The following is a 22261-nucleotide window of genomic DNA, read 5'->3' on the forward strand; positions in this document are numbered from 1 at the left end:
GTAAATCCATGGCGGATTCATGTCAATGTATGACAAAACCCACCACAATATTGTAAAATAATTAGCTTCCAACTAATAACAATAAATGAAAAAAAAATAAAGATATCCTGAAACAAAAAAACAAACAACAACAACAACAAAAACAAGAGCTCACTGCCTATAGTGTTCTTCTAGGAGTTTTATGGCTTCTAGTCTTCCTTTTAAGTCTTTAATTCATTTTGAGTTTATTTTTTTGAGTATATAGTATGAGAAAAGTTATCTAGTTTCATCCTTTTACATCCATCAAATCTATATATTGTTAAAGAAATTTTGAGCTGCACCAATGTGTGAGTTTTATAAAGGAGGAAGTTTTTTTGTTCAATGTTCTCAAACATGATTGTCAGTGATAGCTGCCTAAGGATGAAATGACTTGCCTCCTGAATGAATGGGCTACCTCCACTGCTAGACATATCCATCTGCTAAGATTCTCCAAGATATTAGGGCAAAGGAATGGCTCTCAATAGGGTCCAGAAATGGGCTCAGGGAGTCGACTGGTGTTACAAGATCATAGACAAACTCTTCTACTGGTGCTTGGAAAATGTATATATTTCTGGGGGAAGATTTGCTGTATTCTTCAAGTTTGTAAGATGATCAGTGATGCACAAAAGGTAAAGAATAGAAACATGACACTTGATGTGATTTACAACTAACTCTGTTGGGTGTACAGTCCTTTACAGAAAAACTTTAAGATTAGGGTTTAAGAAGTTGAGCGTTGTTTTTTGCTTGTGTGCCATCTCCCAGTTGAGGGGGACAAGAAGAGAGAGTGATAGCATTTTGTTCAGGTTTATGTGACTCCTTCAAGTTACTTGCCCACATCACCTATTCCTGACTTGAGACTGAATACTTATAGATTCACCTGTATGGCCTGCTGAATGGTGACCTTTAATTCAGTTCAGTCACTCAGTAATGTCCGACTCTTTGCAATCCCATGAACCGCAGTATGCTAGGCCTCCCCATCCATCACCAACTCCCAGAGTCTACCCAAACCCATGTCTATTGAGTGGGTGATGCTATCCAATCATCTTGTCCTCTGTCGTCCCCTTCTCCTCCTGCCCTCAATCTTTCCCAGCATCAGGGTCTTTTCCAATGAGTCAGCTTTTCACATCAGGTGGCCAAAGTATTGGAGTTTCAGCTTCGACATCGGTCCTACCAATGAATACACAAGACTGATCTCCTTTAGGATGGACTGGTTGGATCTCCTTGCAGTCCAAGGGACTCTCAAGAGTCTTCAACACCACAGTTCAAAAGCATCAATTCTTTGGCACTCAGTTTTCTTTTTGGCCAACTCTCACATCCATACATGACCACTGGAAAAACCATAGCCTTGACTAGGCGGACCTTTGTTGACAAAGTAATGTCTCTACTTTTTAATATGTTGCCTAGGTTGGTCATAACTTCCCTTCCAAGGAGTAAGCGTCTTTTAATTTCATGGCTGCAATCACCATCTGCAGTGATTTTGAAGCCCAGAAAAATAAATTCAGCCACTGTTTCCCCATCTATTTGCCATGAAGTGATGGGACTGGATGCCATGATCTTAGTTTTCTGAATGTTGAGCTTTAAGTCAACTTTTTCACTCTCCTCTTTCACTTTCATCAAGAGGCTCTTTAGTTCTTCTTCACTTTCTGCCATAAGGGTGGTGTCATCTGCATATCTGAGGTTATTGATATTTCTCCCGGCAATCTTGATTCCAGATTATGCTTCCTCCAGCCCAGCATTTCTCATGATGTACTCTGCATATAAGTTAAATAAGCAGGATGACGATATTGAGCCTTGACGTACTCCTTTTCCTATTTGGAACCAGTCTGTTGTTCCATGTCCAGTTCTAACTGCTGATTCCGGACCAGCATACAGGTTTCTCGAGAGGCAGGTCAGGTGGTCTGGTATTCCCATCTCTTTCAGAATTTTCCACAGTTTATTGTGATCCACACAGTCAAAGGCTTTAGCATAGTCAACAAAGCAGAAATAGATGTTTTTCTGGAACTCTCTTGCTTTTTCAATGATCCAACGGATGTTGGCAATTTAATCTCTGGTTCCTCTGCCTTTTCTAAAACCAACTTGAACATCTGGAAGTTCATGGTTCACGTATTGCTGAAGCCTGGCTTGGAGAAATGTGAGCATTACTTTACTAGCGTGTGAGATGAGTGCAGTTGTTCAGTAGTTTGAGCATTCTTTGGCATTGCCTTTCCTTGGGATTGGAATGAAAACTGACCTTTTCCAGTCCTGTGGCCACTGCTGAGTTTTCCAAATTTGCTGGCGTGTTGAGTGCAGCACTTTCACAGCATCATCTTTCAGGATTTGAAATAGCTCAACTGGAATTCCATCACCTCCACTAGCTTTGTTTGTAGTGATGCTTCCTAAGGCCCACTTGACTTCACATTCCAGGATGTCTGGCTCTAGGTGAGTGATCACACCATCATGATTATCTGGATCGTGAAAATCTGTTTTGTACAGTTCTTCTGTGTATTCTTGCCACCTCTTCTTAGTATCTTCTGCTTCTGTTAGGTCCCTACCATTGCTGTCCTTTATTGAGCCCATCTTTGCATGAAATGTTCCCTTGGTATCTCTAATTTTCTTGAAGAGATCTCTAATCTTTCCCATTCTATTGTTTTCCTCTATTTCTTTGCACTGATCACTGAGGAAGGCTTTCTTTTCTCTCCTTGCTATTCTTTGGAACTCTGCATTCACATGGGTATATCTTTCCTTTTCTCCTTTACTTTTTGCTTCCCTTCTTTTCACAGCTATTTGTAAGGCCTCCTCAGACAGCCCTTTTGCTTTTTTGCATTTCTTTTTCTTGGGGATGGTCTTGACTCCTGTTTCCTGTACAATGTCATGAAACTCCGTCCATAGTTCATAGACCTTTAATTACTAAATTCTATATGCTATGACACCCTTCATGGTTTCAGCAGTATCTCTGATATAGTTTCTATTTTAAAAACATCTGTCCTAGCCCATAGACAGTAGGCTATTTGTGGCAGAGATGACTCAGTGTCCGTTCAACCTCTTTTCTCCACTCTTACAGAAATATCAATAGATTTAGCTGAGCACATGGTCCCAGTGAAAGACTACATTTCCTGGTCTCCTTTTCAGCTAAAGGAGGAAGTCAGTTATAGGCAGAACTGTGAGCAGAAGGGGTGTATACAATATCCAGCTAAGGTCTTCAAAAAGAAAGGTGCATGCCTTCCCATTCCCTCTTATGTCCTCTCACTTGCTCAAAGGCAGATGCGGTGGCAGGAGCTGGCCACTATCTCAGATCATTAAGTGAAAGCCAAGTGTTGAAGATGGAGAAGAAGAAGACTGAAGCAGCCTGGATGCCTTGACAGTCTTGTAGAGCAAACCATGCTACCAACTCTGGATCACTTGCCTCCCTGAGACTTTAATGTGAGAGAGAAAGAAATTTCTATCTGGTTTAGGTCCCCCTGTCTGGGGGTCTTCTTGTTAGAGTGGGTTATTATTGATGTGATCAGTGCTTTTTCCCACTTACTGTCTACCCATATTGTTAAGATTAGTTTGCTTTTACTTGGCAGGGATCATGTTTCAGGGCTATTTAAACTGTCCAGCTACATGCCATAATTTTGCTGCTACGAGGCACATGAGGAAAAGGACGGCTAACTTCCATTAGCATCTTTCAGGTTTCAACTGAAATGTCACCTTCTCAAAGAAGATTTTCTAGACAACCCCATCTAAAGTAAATTCCCCTTAAAAATAAATACCATATGATATCACTTATATGTGAAATCTAAAATATGGCACAAATGAACCTGTCTGCTAAACAGAAACAGACTCACAGACATAGAAATCAGACTTGTGGTTTCAAGGGGAAGGGAGGGGAGGAGAGAGATGGACTGAGCGTTTGGACTTGGCAGATGCAAGCTATTACATTTAGAATGGATAAACAACAAGGTCCTACTGTATAGCACAGGGCATTATATCCAATCTCCTGCGATAACCTAACTGCCATCCCTTAATGACACCCCTACACAGCTTGAAGGGGCATCCCTGGTAGCTCAGCTGGTAAAGAATCCATCTGAGATGCAGGAGACCCTGGTTTGATTCCTGAATTGGGAAGATCCGCCAGAGAAGGGATAGGCTACCCACTCCAGTATTCTTGGTCTTCCCTAGTGGCTCAGCTGGTAAAGAATCTGCTTGCAATGCAGGCGACCTGGGTTCAACCTCTGGGTTGGGAAGATCCCCTGGAGAAGGGAAAGGCTACCCACTCCACTATTCTTGCCTGAAGAATTCCATGGACTGTATAGTCCATGGGGTCACAAAGAGTTGGACATGCCTGAGCAACTTTCATTTCATTTTCCTGGGATAAACCTGGGAAAATAATTTTAAAAATAATGTATATATGTGTAAAGCTGATACAGCAGAGATTGGCACAACATTGTAAATCAACTATACTTAAGTGAAAAAAAGTAAGTTCCACTGGACTACTGTCTAGCTCAGCCTACTCATGTCTTTCATGGCACTCAGTATTAATACAATTTGTATTTATCTACTTGGTAACCATTTTCCACTTTAGAATAGAAACTCCATGAAGGCAGGGACCATGTCTATTAATCCACTGAGTATCTCATATGTATCAAATATTTGGCACTTATACATCAAATAAGTGGTGAATCTCGAAATCATTAAGAAATTCCTGTTCAGGCTTCACAAGAGTTGTTAGCATCAGGAAACTATGTAGAATATCTTGATAATATTCCAAACAAAACCCTTCTTATCCCAGACTCAAATCCCACAGACCATAAAGAAAAGTTTACATATCTTACTTCATGAAAATGTAGAAGTCCCATATGATAAGAGACACCATAAATGCAATTTTCAAAAAGCAAAAGAATGGGGGGAAAATTACAAAGAAAAGTTATAATCAAGGATTATTATCCACAATATGTAAAGAACTTACATGAATCAGTAAGAAAAAGATAACTTCATAGAGAAATAAACAGATGACATATACATCACAGAGAACAAAACAAAGATAAATATAAATGGCCAATAAGCATGTTTTGAAAACTAAAAATGACATCTCCAATAATAGGAGCTAAAAAAATTATAGTATATTCACATGACAGAATTTCATGAAGTCATGATTAGAAATGAGATGTATTTTATTGAGTGAAAAAAGCAAGAACAATATGGATATGATCCCATAGATAAGAACACGTACATACATATGCATATATGAAATGTACAGGAAAAAGTCTGAAAGAATGCATCCCAAACTATTCTGTTTTTCGGAGAAGCAGTAGGATTGGGCAGGGAGGTGGGGCTATGTGAAATGAGAATTTTACTTCTTACTCCATAGCTTTTCTAGTGTTGTAAATCTTTTATCATGAGCATACAGTCATCTATTATGAGTGCAATTCTGAAAGAGATTTTCAAACAGCAGAAAATAGACGGGAGCCACTTACAAAACTCCTGATTTTTGGCATTAGTAATAACCAAAACCAAACAGAAAAGATGAGAAGATCTCTGAATCATACAGAAACAGATCTAGGTGACACTCTATGTTACCATACTTTGATTACTCTCTATTTTCCTGGACCTTAAGCTGTAATTTAACTTTAACACAAAATGTGTATAATCATCATATCCTAGGCTCTAACATTAGGGAAGTTTCTTCAGGTGCAAGTAGACCCCATTCTGGGGTTTGATGAAAATATAGGGCATGAAGACAGGAGGCTTGGTGGGCTCTGCTGTCATCTTGAAGCGGAGCAGAATCAAGGCAACGATCACTTTCATCTCAGCCATGGCAAAATTCTGCCCGATGCAGTTCCTGCAGACACCAGGAGAAAGAGAGACTTGAAGAACTGACACTCCTTCTGACTCTTTAATAAGATACTAGAAAAACAAGTCTGATGTTAACAATACATTTTCACATGAAATTCCATACCAGCTTTTGGACTTTGGACTTACCTTGTTCCCTGAAAGAATGTGAGCTGGAAGATTCAAGTTGACTCCCTTCCAAAACAAGGCGGCACTTGGAGCTGCTCACAGAATTGTTCCTCCCCTCCTCACCCCCACCCACCGTGAAGTTCTAATGTATAATAAAACATGATGACCATAGTTGGTAACACACTGTATTGTAGAACTGAAATTTGCTAAGAAAGAAGAACTTAAATGTGCTCTCACACACAAAAAAGGACAGGTATGTGAGCTGAAGAATATGTTAATGAACTACATGGGAAGGAATCTTCTCACAGCATATATCGAACCATCATGATGCATATTTCAAGTGTCTTACAATTTAAGATTCTAATATAAAGATGAAATAAAAGATGAAATAACTGTTTTTCTGAAAAAGAATCATCTCATCTTTATTGGGAGTGAACCTGCATCGAACCCGTGAGCAACAGCTTGCCTTGCTGTTTAGCCTTCTGAGCCATGGCTGTATAGGATGCCATAGCAAAGGGTGTTGCTCTTCGTGAAACTAATTGACCCTTTCAGTGGCTCAAACAGGCACTAAGATCTGCCTCATGGTCAGGTGAGAAGATAAGTTTCTATAGAAGAACTTATAGAGCTGGGGGGCTGAAGAGAGAAGGCTGTTCCCAAGTAAACATTTGTGTGTGTTTTTAAAAACTTCAAATAGTCCTCACCTTGGTCCAGTTGAGAATGGTAAGTAGGCATGGGAGTGTCTTTTATTGTTTTCCTGGGAGAACCTCAAGGGGTCAAAGACCTGAAATGAGAGGGTAACCCCACGACCATCCCCAAAACACCACCATTAACACATTTCTGAAGCTACTGCTTAGCACTGATCAACAGAAATATCCATGCACCACATATGTAGTTTCAAATGTTCTGGTGTCCACATTTTTACAAGAGGTAATGAATTTTATAAAATAATGTATTTAACAGAAAATCTGATCATTCCAACATGAATTCATATACATAATTACTTCAAGAAAATATTTCCTATTTTTTGTACTACAGCTGCAAAATTTTACTTTCCCAGCACATCTCAGTTCTAACCAGCCACATTTCAAGTGCTCCACACCACATGTGGTTAGTAGCTACCAAGAGTGAGATACGACTGAGTGACTGAACGGAACTGCACTAAACCCTGGACAGCACAACTCTAGACCTGCCGACCTTGTCTGGTCTCCCAGGTGATTAGTCTGCTACCCAGACTAGGCAAGAGGAAAGCAGAAATACCATGACTGGTGGTAGTATTTTCACTTTGAAGGTACGAGTGCATCTACTTAGAAGTCAAGCCAAGATGACCTACGTGATCAGTTGTCCAACTTCCCATTACACATAACACGTTTGAAACTAGCAGCATATAAAAAAGGAAGTGTCTGCACACATTGTGTTTGGAGTTTCAAGAGACTCAGGTGTGCTACAAAACTTCTTTTTGCCTCTTCAGATCCTTTCTCCTCCCTTTCCTACCTTGCTCTGGGTTCCAAACTGACCTACGGGCTTTCCTGTTGGGTTTGACCAATAAAAGGCATTGAAAGGAAATCTGGAGAGTGGGACAGTCATACCTCTGGGTCTTCCCAGACGGCAGGGTTGTGGTGGAGACCCCAGATACTGAGAACCACGGTCATTCCTGAGAAAGGAAGGAAATAAAAGAGATTGCAGAAAAAAGAGCAAGTTGTAAGCTCCTTTTATACAGCTCTTCAGTAACACTTTTCTTTTTGCAAGGAAAGACTTAGTTCCTGGCAGAGTTCTGCGGGCTGTGATAGCTGATGCCAGCAGTGAAGGACCCATAAAAAGATGGGGTTCGGTGGCATCTTAGTTTTCAAATCAATGATCTATTTAACACCTGATTCTCTCTTAAGGAGCTCTTGGTATCATGTCAAAATGATAGCCTGTGTTTATGTTTTCCGCTATCCCTAGACATTGTTTATATATCTATTTATGGACTATAAAGTATCCAGACACAACAGCTTAGGTACATTTAGGAACAAGATTGTACCTCCACTGTGCAGATCCAACGACAAGTTTCTGTTGGTGCAGGTCATAAAATGGAAGTAGGGAATTTTGGCAAATGTTCATGTAGTATGAGGATTTTTAAAAAGACAGAAGAAACAAAAATAAAATTTAAAAAACAAAAAAGGAAAAAAGACAGAGGTGAGATAATTTGAGGATTATTTGGTTGTCAGAAATGATTTTGGTAAAGTAATTCTAGATCTGTCAACAAAGGGACAGTAAGTGACAGGCTGTTGGTACTGATACAAGCAATCCTGTTGGCTTGATCCTCAGGGCAAGAGTTAATTGAACACAGAAGCAGATTAAGTGGAGGGTTTCTCATGTGATCTCTCTGCCTCCCACTTGCCCTGCTCAGGTACTTGTGTTGTTCTGAAGAGCACTGGGCTCCAGACGTGGAACCTCTGAGCAAGTTCTAGCTCTGCTCAATGCACTTTGGGATCCCCCAGTGGGTTTTGGCTATACCAAAAGCATCTGAAAGTGCTCTGTAAACTGCAAAACACATATAAGCGTCTGCTAAGAGCATGTTCCAAGGTGAAAAAGATGAGATAATCTATTGGAAGGCTCTATGTAAACTTTTAAGTGCTGCATACTTACTAGAGTAATATTACTATGATGATGAAGACAAAGACACTCTCTGGGTCTTCTAGATAAAGATAAAAGTGTTCACCTCCCATGAAGTCTTGCCTGGTCTCAAATGCAGCCAAGCCAGGATTAGCTTAGAAACAATGTCCCATAACAGAAGAAACCCTGAGTTGGGATTCTGGTGATAAAGGTTCTGTTCATAGCTTTGCTTCAAATGACTATGGGCCTTTAGGAAAGTCTCAGAAACCCACATCTGGTCAAGGCATTACCCACTGAGAACTTAACAGGTGCCCAACCCTAAGCCAGCTATCCTGAGGTTTGTCTTTTGACTCTTCCAAGAGTTGAGAATCCCTCTGGTCTTTTTCACTGTGGTCCCCAGGAGTCAGTGGTCTTTAGAAACTGCTTAGGAAAAGAATGCAAAGACCTGCAGGCAAAGAGCGTCCATCTGGAAAGGTCATGGGCTTGGTGAGCTCTCTGGAAGTGGCCACAGCTGGAGGTGCCAAGCGGAGTGACTCCTTAATGCACATTGTGGTGTATGACATCTCACTCAGTTGGTCCCTGTGAGTACAAGAGAGGGAACACAGGGAACTCAGACTCCATATTCAGTTTGTAAATACTGACATATTTTTCTATTCAACCTTTGCTCCTGGTCAAAGTTCTTTTACCCATTGGTTTCTGTAACAGAATGTTAAAAAGGAACACTTTCTGCCTCAGGATCAGCTGAGGTCCCAGAGGACAAGGAACAACACAGGTGCCACACATCCTCACCACGAATGTGGAGAAAAGGGAGGGAACCTCCTACACTGATGGTGGGAATGCAAACTGGCATAGCCACTGTGGCAAACAGTATGGAGGTTCCTCAAAGAACTGAAAACAGAGCCACCATATGATCTTGCAATCTCGCTCCTGGGTATATATCTGGAGAAAACTCTTATTTGAAAAGATATATGCACCCCAGTGTTCATAGCAGCATTATTGACAAGAGCCAAGATATGGAAGCAACCTAAATATCCATCAACAGATGAATGGATAAAGAAGATGTGCTATATATACACAATGGAAAACTGCTCAGTCATAAAAAGAATGAAACAATGTCATTTGCAGCAACATGGATGGATCTAGAGATTATCACGCTCAGTGAAGTAAGTCAGAAAGAGAAAGACATATATATGATATCATTTACATGTGAAATTTAAAATGTGACATAAATGAACTTATTTGCAAAACAGAAACAGACTCACAGTCAAAGAAAACAAATTTATGATTGTGTGTGCTAAGTCGTGTCCCATTCTTTGCGACCCTATGGACTGTGACCCAACAGGCTCCTCTGTCCAAGGGATTCTCCAGGCAAGAACACTGCAGTGGGTAGCTGTGCCCACCTCCATGGCATCTTCCTGACACAGGGATCAAACCCGCGTCTGTTTACCTTTCCTGCACTGACAGGTGGGTTCTTTACCACTAGCATCATCAAAGAAAACAAAGTTACGGTTACCACAGGGGTTAAGTGAGGGGAAGAATATTAAAAAGTAAAGTCCCTTTGTTGTACACCAGAAACTAACACAACATTATAAATCAACTCTACTTGGAAAAAACCCCAAATAGCCTCATAATAAAGTGAAGCACTGAACTACTGGTAAAGGATTTGCTGAGAAGATTTCTGAAAATGTTTTGCAACACTTAGCTCATCATATAAATCAAGGAATGGCTAAGGAATGAAGAGAGGAGGCCTCCAAGTTTTGAGAGGGAAAAAAGATCCTTCCAAAGAACTGCTGGAATGCTGGAGTGCTGTGGAGAATGCTGGAGGGGGGTTCCCTTCATATTTAGCAAAGAGGGGATTAAAGAAGATAACAGTAGATGCTCTGACATGTGCTCCGTAGAGGCTGGGAAGAACAGAACTAATAGGAAAGGCCATGACTCACAACAGACAGAGAGGCAGGGAAAGGAGCAGGGACAAGGCAATAACCCTATAGTGAGTCCTATGGGCCAGTGAACCAGCAAGAGGGAGAGCTTCTGAACCAGCTTGAAGGACACTCGAAGGACAAGAATTTCTTTGCCTCGTGAATCATCATCATAAAGTCCCAGTGAGAGAATCTCTAAAAACCTCACTGAGAGTTAAAGGAAGCACCACGTTTAAAGGGCAAGATGGCAACAGTACCAGCTGCCTTCTCCTCATCCTTTCTCCCTCCCAGGACCATTTCTAGAAGGGTCAGTGAGCAGAAGCCAACCACAACCGCCTCTTTATTTCCTTGGGCTACAAAATCACTGCAGAGGGTGACTGCAGCCATGAAATTAAAAGACTCTTGCTCCTTGGAAGAAAAGTTATGATCAACGGAGACAGCATATTAAAAAGCAGAGACATTACTTTGCCAACAAAAGTCTGTCTAGTCAAAGCTATGGTTTTTCCAATAGTCATGTATGGATGTGAGAGTAGGACTGTAAAGAAAGCTGAGTGCTGAAGAATTGACACTTTTAAACTATGATGTTGGAGAAGACTCTTAAGAGTCCCTTGAACTGCAAGGAGATCCAACCAGCCCATCCTAAAGGAAATCAGTCTTGAATATTCATTGGAAGGACTGATGCTGAAGCTGAAACTCCAATACTCTGGCCACCTGATGCGAAGAACTCACTCATTGGAAAAGACCCTGATGCTGGGAAAGAAGGAAGTCAGGAGGAGAAGGGAATGACAGAGGATGAGATGGTTGGATGGCATCACTGACTCGATGGACATGAGTTTGAGCAAGCTCTGGGAATTGGTGATGGACAGTGAGGCCTGGTGTGCTGCAGTCCATGGAGTCACAAAGAGTCAGACATGACTAAGCAACTGAACTGAATTGAACTGACAACTGCTTCACTCACTCTGGCTTCCAGACCCAGCGAAGTACTGAGCTGAAATAGATGGAGAAGCTCCAAGTGGATAACAATTTGAAGTTTTTATTATTACACTGGACCAGACAGCTTAATCATTGAAATGAGACTGCTCTTGTGATTTAAATGGATGGAAACACTATGAGATTCACTCACAGTTTCACCCCAGTCATGAAAAGTACTTGCTCACACAAGTTTGAAGTATCAGTGGGAGAAGAGTAAATTTTTTATTTGATCATAGATAGTCAGGTTGGTTCCGTAAAATGACAGTGTACATTTGGTCTTTTTGCTTCAGGTGTTTTTATTTATTTCTCTGATTATTTATTTTGAATGCAGGCTTTGGCCATTCATTAATGTGAAATTTTAATTTTGAACACTTGCCTCCTCGAGCTCGGAATAAGAAGAGGAATTCTGCTTAACCGAGCACTTTTCATACTTAAGAAAGATAATGTTGTCCGTCTCAGTCCTGGTGCAAAAAGATGAGAGGCCTTTTAACCCAATGCAGAAATAGGTTGACAAGCAGGCAAATGGAGATGCTGAACAACTTTCTAACTTTTTTAGAAATTTGCTCTTTGCCGTGTGGCTTTATTAGAATTATAAATTTTTGGACTGTTCTGTACAAATTTCATTAAATGTAATGAAAGGCCATTTTTTATTCTCTATAATATGGTTGCCATTTCTCTCATTAAAATAAATGGTAGCAAACAGATCCTCTGGAGTTTGTTGTATCACCTGGCAAAGATTTCCTTATAGTTTTCATATTTCACATAGGCCAAACAAGAATAAGAAGGCCAATATTTGAGTTGTGTATATACATCTACCCTAATTGAGGTTAAAATATCTGATTAATATTTGGAAGTGATATACACTGTTTCTAAATTCAGTGAGTGAATGAAAACTTATTAGTCAACACTGCATCTGGTGCTATGTAGATTAGACCTTTGACTTATGGTAGGAAATGACTAGTATTTCATTATAAAAAGTGAGATCTCTGCTATACCTATATCAATTCATATTTTCCTTTACAAATGTTCTAATTGAGCTAACTTTTGCATTTGAAACATGGTGTTTTCCCTCTAGTCACTGGCCTGGGTTGTTAGCATCTCTTTCTTTGACCAACAAAACAAATACAATGGCTGCATTTTCCTGGCAAACAGTATGTCTGAGGAGCAAATCTGTAACCTGGGCTTCACTAACAGAAAGATGTGCTCAAAGTCTAGCCAAATGGAGTCGAAGTTTTCCACCTGACTAACTCCTACCCATCGTGTAAGAGGCAGCTTAAATGTCCGATCTCCCAATAAGTCTTCCTGAGCCTCCCATGCCAGATTAGGTTCTGGTCTTCTAAATCTCTGTGGTCACTAATGTGAATCTCTCTCCTTATCCTCACCATGTTATACTGCGATCAACTATATGGGGATCAGACTTCCCTGGTGGTGCTGTGGATAAGCATCTGCCTGCCAACGCAGGGGACACAGGTTTGATCCCTGGTTTAGGAAGATTCCATATGCCATGGATATGGAAGATTTCATAAGCCCATGTGCGTCACAACGACTGAGCCAGTGCTCTAGATCCTGCGAGCAGCAACTACCGAAGTCAGCGCAGCCCAATGGAGAGCATCCCCTGCTCGCTTCTACAGAAAGTCCGTGAATAGCAAAGAAGACCTAGCATAGCCAAAAAGAAAGAAATAAATATTTTTTACAATTAAAAAAAAAATATATATATATATATGGGGACCAGTCTTCTGTACTAGAACATGAGCTCATTGAGGGCAGAACCCACATCAAATCTGGCACCTTTTTATAGTGCCTCAGTACCTAAAGCTTCCCCGGTGGCTCAGCTGGTAAAGAATCTGCCTGCAATGTGGGAGACCTGAGTTTGATCGCTGGGCTGGGAAGATCCCCTGGAGAAGAGAATAGCTACCCACGGTATTCTGGCCTGTATAGTCCATGGGGTCACAAAGAGCTGGACACGACTGAGTGACTTTCAGTTGCACTTCCAGCACTTAAATGGTACACACTGTACTTGAGTTTGGCAAATATGGACTGAGAATGTTTGTTGCTTTGTTCTAAGTCCAAAGTCCATCCTGAGAAGTGAACAGGGGATGGGAGAGACCGTCTCAATGAGGCTTAGAAATACAGATGTTCTCTCAGGTCTTTCAGAAACACAGCCTCACTTGAGTCCTACCATTCAAGCTGTGGATGCAAATCTAGGGAGATCATATCCCTATTTCCAAAGCACCAGGGCCTGAGAGAAAGAAAGAAATAGGACCTTTTACACACACACTGACTAAAAAACAATGAAATAGAAAACTTACAGATAAGTGACTATAAAAGAAAAAGGGATAATTTTTGCCCTTTAGAAAAACAGAATAGTAGCCTGCCTCTTCTACATACATATGTATGGATGTACATGAAACACTATGATCACCAAGAGGAAAGAATAAAGCAAAATCCCAGGAGGAAAACAAGGAGGAAATGTTTATGGATGCAGATCTTACCAGGTAATGGAAGACCCATCCCCCAGGATGGCTCTGATCTCCTCCCGGCATCTCTCCTGATGCTCAGGGTGCCGAGCTAGCTGGTAGAGGAGGCAGGAAATGCCTGCTGATACAGAGTCATGCCCTGCCAACATGAATGTGTTTACCTCGGACCAAACGTCTGAATCTGTGAAGCTATCATTTTCAGCCTAGAAAGAATAGTAGAGATATTTTTATGCAGTGTCAGTTTACAGATGTTTGAAGCCCCAATCAAAATAATGGTTTTAGGGGGAAAAACTGGCTATCAAATAAGAGTTTTCATTTTTATTCAGTTTAACAAATATATAGAGTCATGCTTTGTCCAGAGCATAAAGGAGAACCAAAGACAGATAAGAAAAGCAGGCCCCGCAGTGAGTTCCTGCAATCATTTTGTCAGATTTATCCAGACTTTTCAGCATCTCTTCCTCATTGTTTTATCAGCTTAACCTGTGATTCACTTTCCCGTGTTTCCCTGAACTACCATGTATCTTTATGATAATCAGCAAATCCTGCTGAATTTGTAAAAAATTTAGTCTTATCTGACTCCCTCTAGTGACAGAATTGTAGAATTCAGTTTTTAATCCAAACTGTACAGCACCAACCATCAGTTCAAAAGTACTGTTAAATTTAGTTGATCAGTTTTGCTTTTGTCTTCCATCCTCCCACTCATCTAACTACTCACACAATTAACTAGATACACAAGTAGGCTCAGAATTTGAAAGATTTTGGTTTTTGTTTTCTGTCCTCCCTCTCATCTAACTATCCACACAATTAACTAGATACATGAGTAGGCTCAGAATTTGAAAGACTTACCTGAGCAGAAAGGAGAATATCCAGTAAGTCCTGGTACTTCCTCTTCTGGGTGTTAGCCTGCTTATTCTCATCCTTGGGAGAATTCCTTCTATCCTTGATTAGCCTGTCTAGGGTAGAATAAATATTCCCCATTGCCAAAGTGACAGAAAAGTCAATCAAAGTAAAATAAATCACACAACAAGCCATGACCCCCCCGGATAGTTTCAAATCTTGCCTAATTACCTGAAGTTAGAGTGAGTACATTAATTTAAATAGATTTAATATATGCAGGGGGGCTTCCTTGGTGGCTCAGATGTTAAAGAATCCACCTGCAATGCAGGAGACCCAGGTCAGATCCCTGGGTCAGGAAGATCTCCCCTAGAGAAGGGACGGCTACCCACTCCAGTATTCTTGCCTGGAGAATCCCATAGAGGAGCCTGGTGGGCTACAGTCCATGGGGTCACAAAGAGTCAGACATGACTGAGTAATACTTAATTTATGCAGATGTGTATTTTACCATCAAATGACAACTTTTGTTCAAAGTTCCAAAGACAAACACAACAGACAAAAATATACTTTATATAACTCAGTAGGCAATATAATTAAAATAATAAAAAAATGTAGGTGCAAGTAACCAATCATTCTTTTCTTTCTCAGTCTAATCTTTCATTTTCATGGAAAAATTATCACATGAAATGGAATGAAAAGAAAAAGACCAGCAAAGAAATGCCTACCTATATATAACTGAAAGGGCTGAAAGGAAAAAAAAATATGGAACAGAATGTTTAAAGTTATAATCCAAGAAAACTTTCTGGGAATAAGAGAAAAATTAAATCTACATATTAAAGGGTTCATACTATGCCTGGAAAAATTGGAACAGAATAACCAATTCCTATATATATACATATACATATATATATATATATATATACACCTTAATAAAACTACTTGACATGAAAGGCAGAGAAAAGGAAATTCTCAGAGATTCTAGACAAAAATATCAAATGACTTTTAATGATGACAAATTAAGCTAGCATCATACTTCTCAAGAACAATAAGAAAAACCAAGACAAGGTTAGAGTATATAGGAAACACTCAAGGAAACAAAGTGTGAGGCAAAAATTTTATCCAGGAAAACGATCCTTCATGGATCAAGTCTACCAAAAAACTGTTAGAAACTTATATGAACTCAGAAAATGCTTTGCTCATGAAGCCCATCTTGAGGAATCGATAGGGGATGAGTTTCATCCAACCAAGAAATTACTGGAAAAACTTTATTAAAATAGCTGAGGTGGGCCTTTCAAAGATTTAATTCTAGATATCAGAATAAAATAAGCATAAAGATGTGGACAAAAGGGTAACACATAAGCATTAAAAGTGAAAATAATGCTACTAAAAATAGGAGGAGTAGGGAGGGAAAAACCTGGCTTAAAACTCAACATCCAAAGAACTAAGATCATGGCATCTGGTCCCATCACTTCATGGCAAACAGATGGGGAAATAATGGAAACAGTGACAGACTTTATTTTCTTGAGCTCCAAAATCAATGCAGATGGTGACCGCAGCCATGAAATTGAAAGACAGTTGTTCCTTGGAAGAAAAGCTATGACAAACCTAGACAGCATGTTAAAAAGCAGGGACATTACTTTGCCAACAAAGGCCCGTATAGTCAAAGCAATGGTTTTTCCAGTAGTCATGTGAGAATTGGACCATAAAGAAGGCTGTGTGCCAAGGAATTGGTACGTTTTAACTCTGGTGTTGGAGAAGACTCTTGAGAGTCCCTTGGACTGCAAGGAAATTAAACTATTCAATCCTAAAGGAAATTAATCCTGAATATTCACTGGAACGACTGATGCTGAAGCTGAAGCTCCAATACTTTGGCCACCTGATGCAAAGAGCCAACTCATTAGAAAAGACCCTGATGCTAGGAAAGACTGAAGGCAAGAGGAGAAGGGATGACAGAGGACAAGATGGTTGGATGGCATCACCGACTCAAAGCACATGAGTCTGAGCAAGTTCAGGGACATAGTGAAGGACAGGGAAGCCTGGTGTGCTGGAGTCCTTGGAGTCCATGTGTAAAGAATCGGACATGACTGAGTGACCGAGCAACAAATATCAACAATCACTTTAAACATCAAAGGTTTACTACACCAATTAAAAGACAAAGAAGGTCAGAATGCACCTAAAAAACAAGATCCAACTGCATGTTGTCTACAAGCCCACCTTAAATACAAAAAGATATACATAGATTAAAAGTAAAAGGATAGAGAAAGATATACCATGCTAACTAATCAAAAGAAAGCTGGAGAAGCAATATTAGCTTCAAATGGAAGAGATTTCAGAGAAAAGAAAATATTAGGGATAAAGAAGAACATTACATAATGATAAAGGGGTCAATTATCCAAGAAGACAATGATCTTTAATGTGCATGTGCCTAACAAAGAGTCTCGAAATGCATGAGGCAAAAAGTAATAGGACTCAAGAAGAAATAAATAAATCTACTATCATAGGTGGAGACTTCAATATCCCTCTATCATAATGGACAGATCCAGCAGGTAGAAAACAAGCAAGGATATAGTTGAACTGAACAATATCATCAGTCAACTGGATCTATTTGACAACTATAGAATATCTCATTCAACATGAGAACACTGACCAACATAGACCATATTTGGGGCCATAAACCATAATCTAGACTTTAAAAAATAGAACTCATAGGATGTATGCTTTCAAACCACAGTGAAATAGAAATCAGTAATGGAAAGATAATGGGAAAACTCCAAATTATTTGGCAAGTAAACCACACACTTCTAAATAACACACGAGTCATAGAAGTAGTCTCAAGAGAAACTTAAAAAATATTTTGAATTAATGAAAATTCAAATACAACTAATCAAAATTGTGAGATGCAGTGAAAGCAGTGCTTAAAGGGAAATGTATAGCATTAAAAGAATTATCAGAAAAGAAGAAAGATCTAAAATCAATAATCTAAGCTTCTCCCTTGGGAAACAAAAAAAGAAGAAAAAAATTAAGTCCAAATTAACTAAAGGAAAAGAAATAATAAAAATCTGAGTAGAGAGCAATAAAACTGAAATAAGAAATAAAGAGACAAAATCAATGAAACCAAAAGTTGGTTCTTAGAAAAGATGAATAAAGTTGATAAATCTCTAGCCAGGTTAACTAAGGAAAAGAGAAAAGATAAAATTGCTACTATGAGATATAAGAGGAGCCATCACTTCTGATCCTATGGATATTAAAAAGAGAATAAAGAAATATTATGAAAAACTCCATGCTTACAAATTGATAACCTGGTTGAAATGGGTCAATTTCCTGAAAGACACAATCCGCCAAAAGTCAAAAGAGAAATAGCTAATCTGAATAGACCTTTGTCTATAAAACAGTTTGAGTCAGTAATTAATAACCTTCCAAGCCAGAACAGACCAGACCTAGTTGATTTCCTTGGTGATTTCTACCAAACATTTAGGAAAGAAATCCTGCCAATTCTCTACAATCTCTTCCAGAAAAATAGAAGCAGAGGGAGTACTTCTTGACTTATTTTATGACACCAGCCATTATTCTCACTCCTAAACTGAGACAGGCCTGGGAACTAGGACCCTTTGCTGCAGGGCTGAAAAGCTTGTACCTGGACACATCTTTTCTCAAGCTACCATATATGAAGAAACTATATGGGACTAAAAATTATTGTGTGCATGTGCAGTTAGGGCAAACTCTGAACCAAAAGATATAAAAAAGAAAAAACAAAACCAAAACTCACCTGCCGTTTTTGAAGGACCTGGAGCAAAAACTGGGTGTCAGGAGAAAAAGCAGGGTGCTCTGCAGAGCCCCCTGCACTCAACAACACAAAAGATGGGCAAACCACCTAAACCACCCTTCCAGCCAGACCTCTGGACACACTCCTATCGTCACCCCATGTAAGAAACACGCTCAGCCACCCGCCTTGGGGACCAAGCAAGGGAGCTTGTCACTTGTTTCTGCTCCCTCCGGGAGCCCCAATGAAGACTTGACTGAATTTCTTGTCTGGCTTCTAGTCAATTTCTATTGCTTGGGGAAGACCAAGAACCCCAGTGGGTATGAAAACCAAATAAAGACATTACAATAAAGGGAACATTTTGGAGGATAATTTGGTGGATTCTTACAAAACTAAACTTATCCTTGCCATTCCATCTCTAATCATCCTCCTTGGTATTTACCCAAAGGAGCTGAAAACTTAAGTTCACACAAAAACCTGTGCACAAATGTTTATAGAAGCTTTATTCAAAATTGTCGAAACTTTGCTTTTTGTAAGCAACTAAGATGTCCTTTAATAGGTAAACAAACTGTGATACACTCATAAATGAAAGTGAAAGTCGCTCAGTCGTGTCCACCTCTTTGCGACCCCGTGGACTTTACAGTCCATGGAATTCTCCAGGCCAGAATACTGGAGTGGGTAGCCCTTCCCTTCTCCAGGGATCTTCCCAACCCAAGGATCGAACCCAGATCTCTCGCATTGCAGGCGGATTCTGTACCAGCTGAGCCACAAGGGAAGCCCTCACACAATAAAATATAATTGAACAATAAAAATAAATGCACTATCAAGCCATGAAAATACATGGAAGAACTTTAAATGCATATTGCTAAGTGAAAGAAACCAATCTAAAAAGGTTACATACAGTGTGATTCCAGTTAATGACACGAAAGAGGCTAAACTATAGAGACAGTAAAAAAATTAGTGGTTGCCACGGGTGTGGCACAAAGAAAGGAGGGCTAAGTAGGTGGAGCACAGGGGAATTTTAAGGGCAGTGAAACTCTGCTGTATGATACTGTAATGGTGGAAACATATCATTACATATTTGTCAAAATCCAGAGAGTGTACACATAAAGAGTGAACCCTAAACTATGGACTTTAGTTAATAATAAGGGGCTCAAGAGGGCTTCCCTGGTGGCCCAGTGGTTCAGAATCTGCCTTGCAACACAGGGGACACCACTGGTCCAGAAAAATCCCACATGCCAGAGGCCAGCTAAGCCCACGTGCCACAACCGCTGGCCCTGTGCTCTGGACACCACCAGCCACAACTACAGAGCCTAAGTGCCGCAACTACTGAAGCCCATGTGCCTAGACCTTGTGCTTCTCAACCAGAGAAGGCACTGCAATGAGAAGCCCACGGAGCACAAGTAGAGAGTAGCCCCTGCTGGCCACAACTAGAGAAAGCCCATGTGCAGCCGTGAAGACTCAGTGCAGCCAAACATAAATAAATATGTATGTAAAATAATAATGGCTCACCGGTTATAAGAAATACACCATAGTTATGCAAGATGTTAATGAGGGAAAGTATGTATATAGGGGTGGTGAAGAAGTAGCAATATTGGGAACTCTGTGCTTTCTGCTCAATTTTTCTATAAGCCTAAAACCCCCTGAAAACTACCTTATTAATTAAAAAAACATACTACAAAGTCTCTTTAATTGATTCAGTGTGATTTAGCACACAGATAGACCAACGGATAGAAAAGAAAGTGAAGAAATAGGTCCAAGTACATTAGAATATGATAAAAGTGGTTACCTCAAACTGACTGGAAAAGATGGAACTTTTTAATAAATGGTAATGGGACAATTGGATAATCATTTGGAAATATTAGAGCAACTCTATCAAGAGTCCTACTATCATCAAGTGGGTATATGTCAGGGATGCAGCTAAACATCCTACAATGCGCTGGACAGCGTCTCACTGTCTGGATAACAAAGACTTAGCTAGCCCCAAATGTCATTAGTGCCATAGTTGAGGTATTCTGGAATAGGGGAAGGCTTTTGACTATCACTCAAAATCTAGACGCAGTAAAAGAAAATATGAATAAATTTGACTAATTGAAAAATTTGAAATTTGAAAAGTTTTTATTTTTGACCAATTTAACATTTAATTTCCCCCTAAGGTTCTGCATTTTGTTTTTTCATCATAATTATGCAATAGCAAGAGAACGTGAATAATCTTTTTCACTAAGTTCTGTGTAGATGCCTCCAAATCCACTCCTGTTTCCTCCAATATTAAATATTAATATTTTTGGTGTGGGCCATGATACAAACAAGTTTGATAACTACTGCTATAAAGAAAGCCCATTTGTATATTAGATGATTTCTAATCTGCTTATCTGTATGTCCTTATAATATCTATATTTGTGTGTGTCCATATGTATGCATGTGTAGGTGTGTGCTGCAAGTTTCTTGGAACAAATATATTTTATATTTAACATTTATTCAGTTCCAGGCACTGTCTTAAGTGCTTTACATATATTAACATATTTAATCATCATCACAAAACAATGAGATAGATTTTTTTTTTTTCAGTCTTCATTTTACAGATAACCCTGAGACAGAGCAGTAACTTGCCCAAAGTCATACTGCTACTCAGTGGTGGAGCTGAGGAAGGATTAATTAATGGCCTGATAAATATTCTCTCTTTTGGTGTTCATGAAAAGTAGTGTTGAATGGCTTAAAAACTTCATCGATTTCAACTTTTACGTTTATGTTTTGCTAAAACTATTTATTTTCGAATGAAGCTTCTTTTATTTTTTTATTGGGGTAAGAATGCTTAACAAGATCTCCCTACTTTAAGTGCACAATATTGTTCACTAGAGGTACCGTTGTACAGCAGATCTTTAGAACTTATTCATCGTGCATAACTGCTTTATACCCATTGGACAGGCCCCCAGGGGGTCCTTTCTTCGGACATATGTCCATGTTTACTCTCTTCCTCCATTTATTCCTATGTTGCCTGAATATTTTTAGCCTGCCATTACTATGACAATCACTATGCAAAAAGCCATGCCATGTATGCCATAAAGTGTTAAGTGCCCACTTGCTACGTTACCTTTGTATTAATAAAAACTGCATATAATAAAGATGGTGTCATATATAGAAAGGGCTTCTCTTGTGGCTGGTGAAGAATCCGCCCACAATGTGGGAGACCTGGGTTCAATCCCTGAGTTGGGAAGATCCCCTGGAGAAAGGAAAGGCTACCCACTCCAGTATTCTGGCCTGGAGAATTCCATGGACTGTATAGTCCGTGAGGTCGCAAAGGGTCGGACACGACCGAGTGACTTTCACTTTCATCTATGTAGAAAAATTCAGGTAAGACTATTACTGTGGATGTAGCACACTCTTGTACACGAATTGTTTCATTTCAGCAGTGTTCCTATAAAACCTCCATTAAGACAGAATTCTTTCTCTTTTCACACTGAGAACTGTTCCTCTAGAGAGATACAATACAACTATGACAGTGTATGGACTTGGACAATCCAAACTCAAGAAATACCTGTATGCTGATGCAACATCTTGTTTACCTCCCGCAAGCGGTGGCCCAGAGGGCTTAATTTGAAAATTAGGTCATAGTGATAAAAGAAATTGTACACGCGTTGCATAAGGATATTGCTGCCATCACTTGTGGCTTTTACATAATCTTCATGGGAGCTAGAAGAGAGAGTGGAGAAAATATGTCAGTAAATGACTTAGATAATGCGAACGAGGCTTTTTTTTTCCCCTTCCTG

General features: G+C 39.7%; 1 protein-coding gene across 1 annotated transcript in view; it reads right to left on the reverse strand.

Annotated features, from left to right (window-relative positions):
• Nucleotides 1-5199: 5199 nt before the first annotated feature.
• LOC133040324 (cytochrome P450 4X1) overlaps nucleotides 5200-22261 on the reverse strand; it is a 42599-nt gene continuing 25537 nt past the window's right edge. The window contains exons 6-12 of the mRNA XM_061120048.1: nucleotides 22030-22184; nucleotides 14747-14853; nucleotides 13916-14103; nucleotides 8978-9111; nucleotides 7524-7588; nucleotides 6639-6718; nucleotides 5200-5818 (exon numbers count right to left, since the gene is read on the reverse strand). Coding sequence (XP_060976031.1) covers nucleotides 5650-5818; nucleotides 6639-6718; nucleotides 7524-7588; nucleotides 8978-9111; nucleotides 13916-14103; nucleotides 14747-14853; nucleotides 22030-22184 — 898 coding nt within the window. The 3' untranslated portion in view covers nucleotides 5200-5649. The remainder of the gene's footprint in view (nucleotides 5819-6638; nucleotides 6719-7523; nucleotides 7589-8977; nucleotides 9112-13915; nucleotides 14104-14746; nucleotides 14854-22029; nucleotides 22185-22261) is intronic.

This window comes from Dama dama, chromosome 20 (assembly GCF_033118175.1).
Source record: "Dama dama isolate Ldn47 chromosome 20, ASM3311817v1, whole genome shotgun sequence".
Taxonomy (NCBI): Eukaryota; Metazoa; Chordata; class Mammalia; order Artiodactyla; family Cervidae; genus Dama; species Dama dama.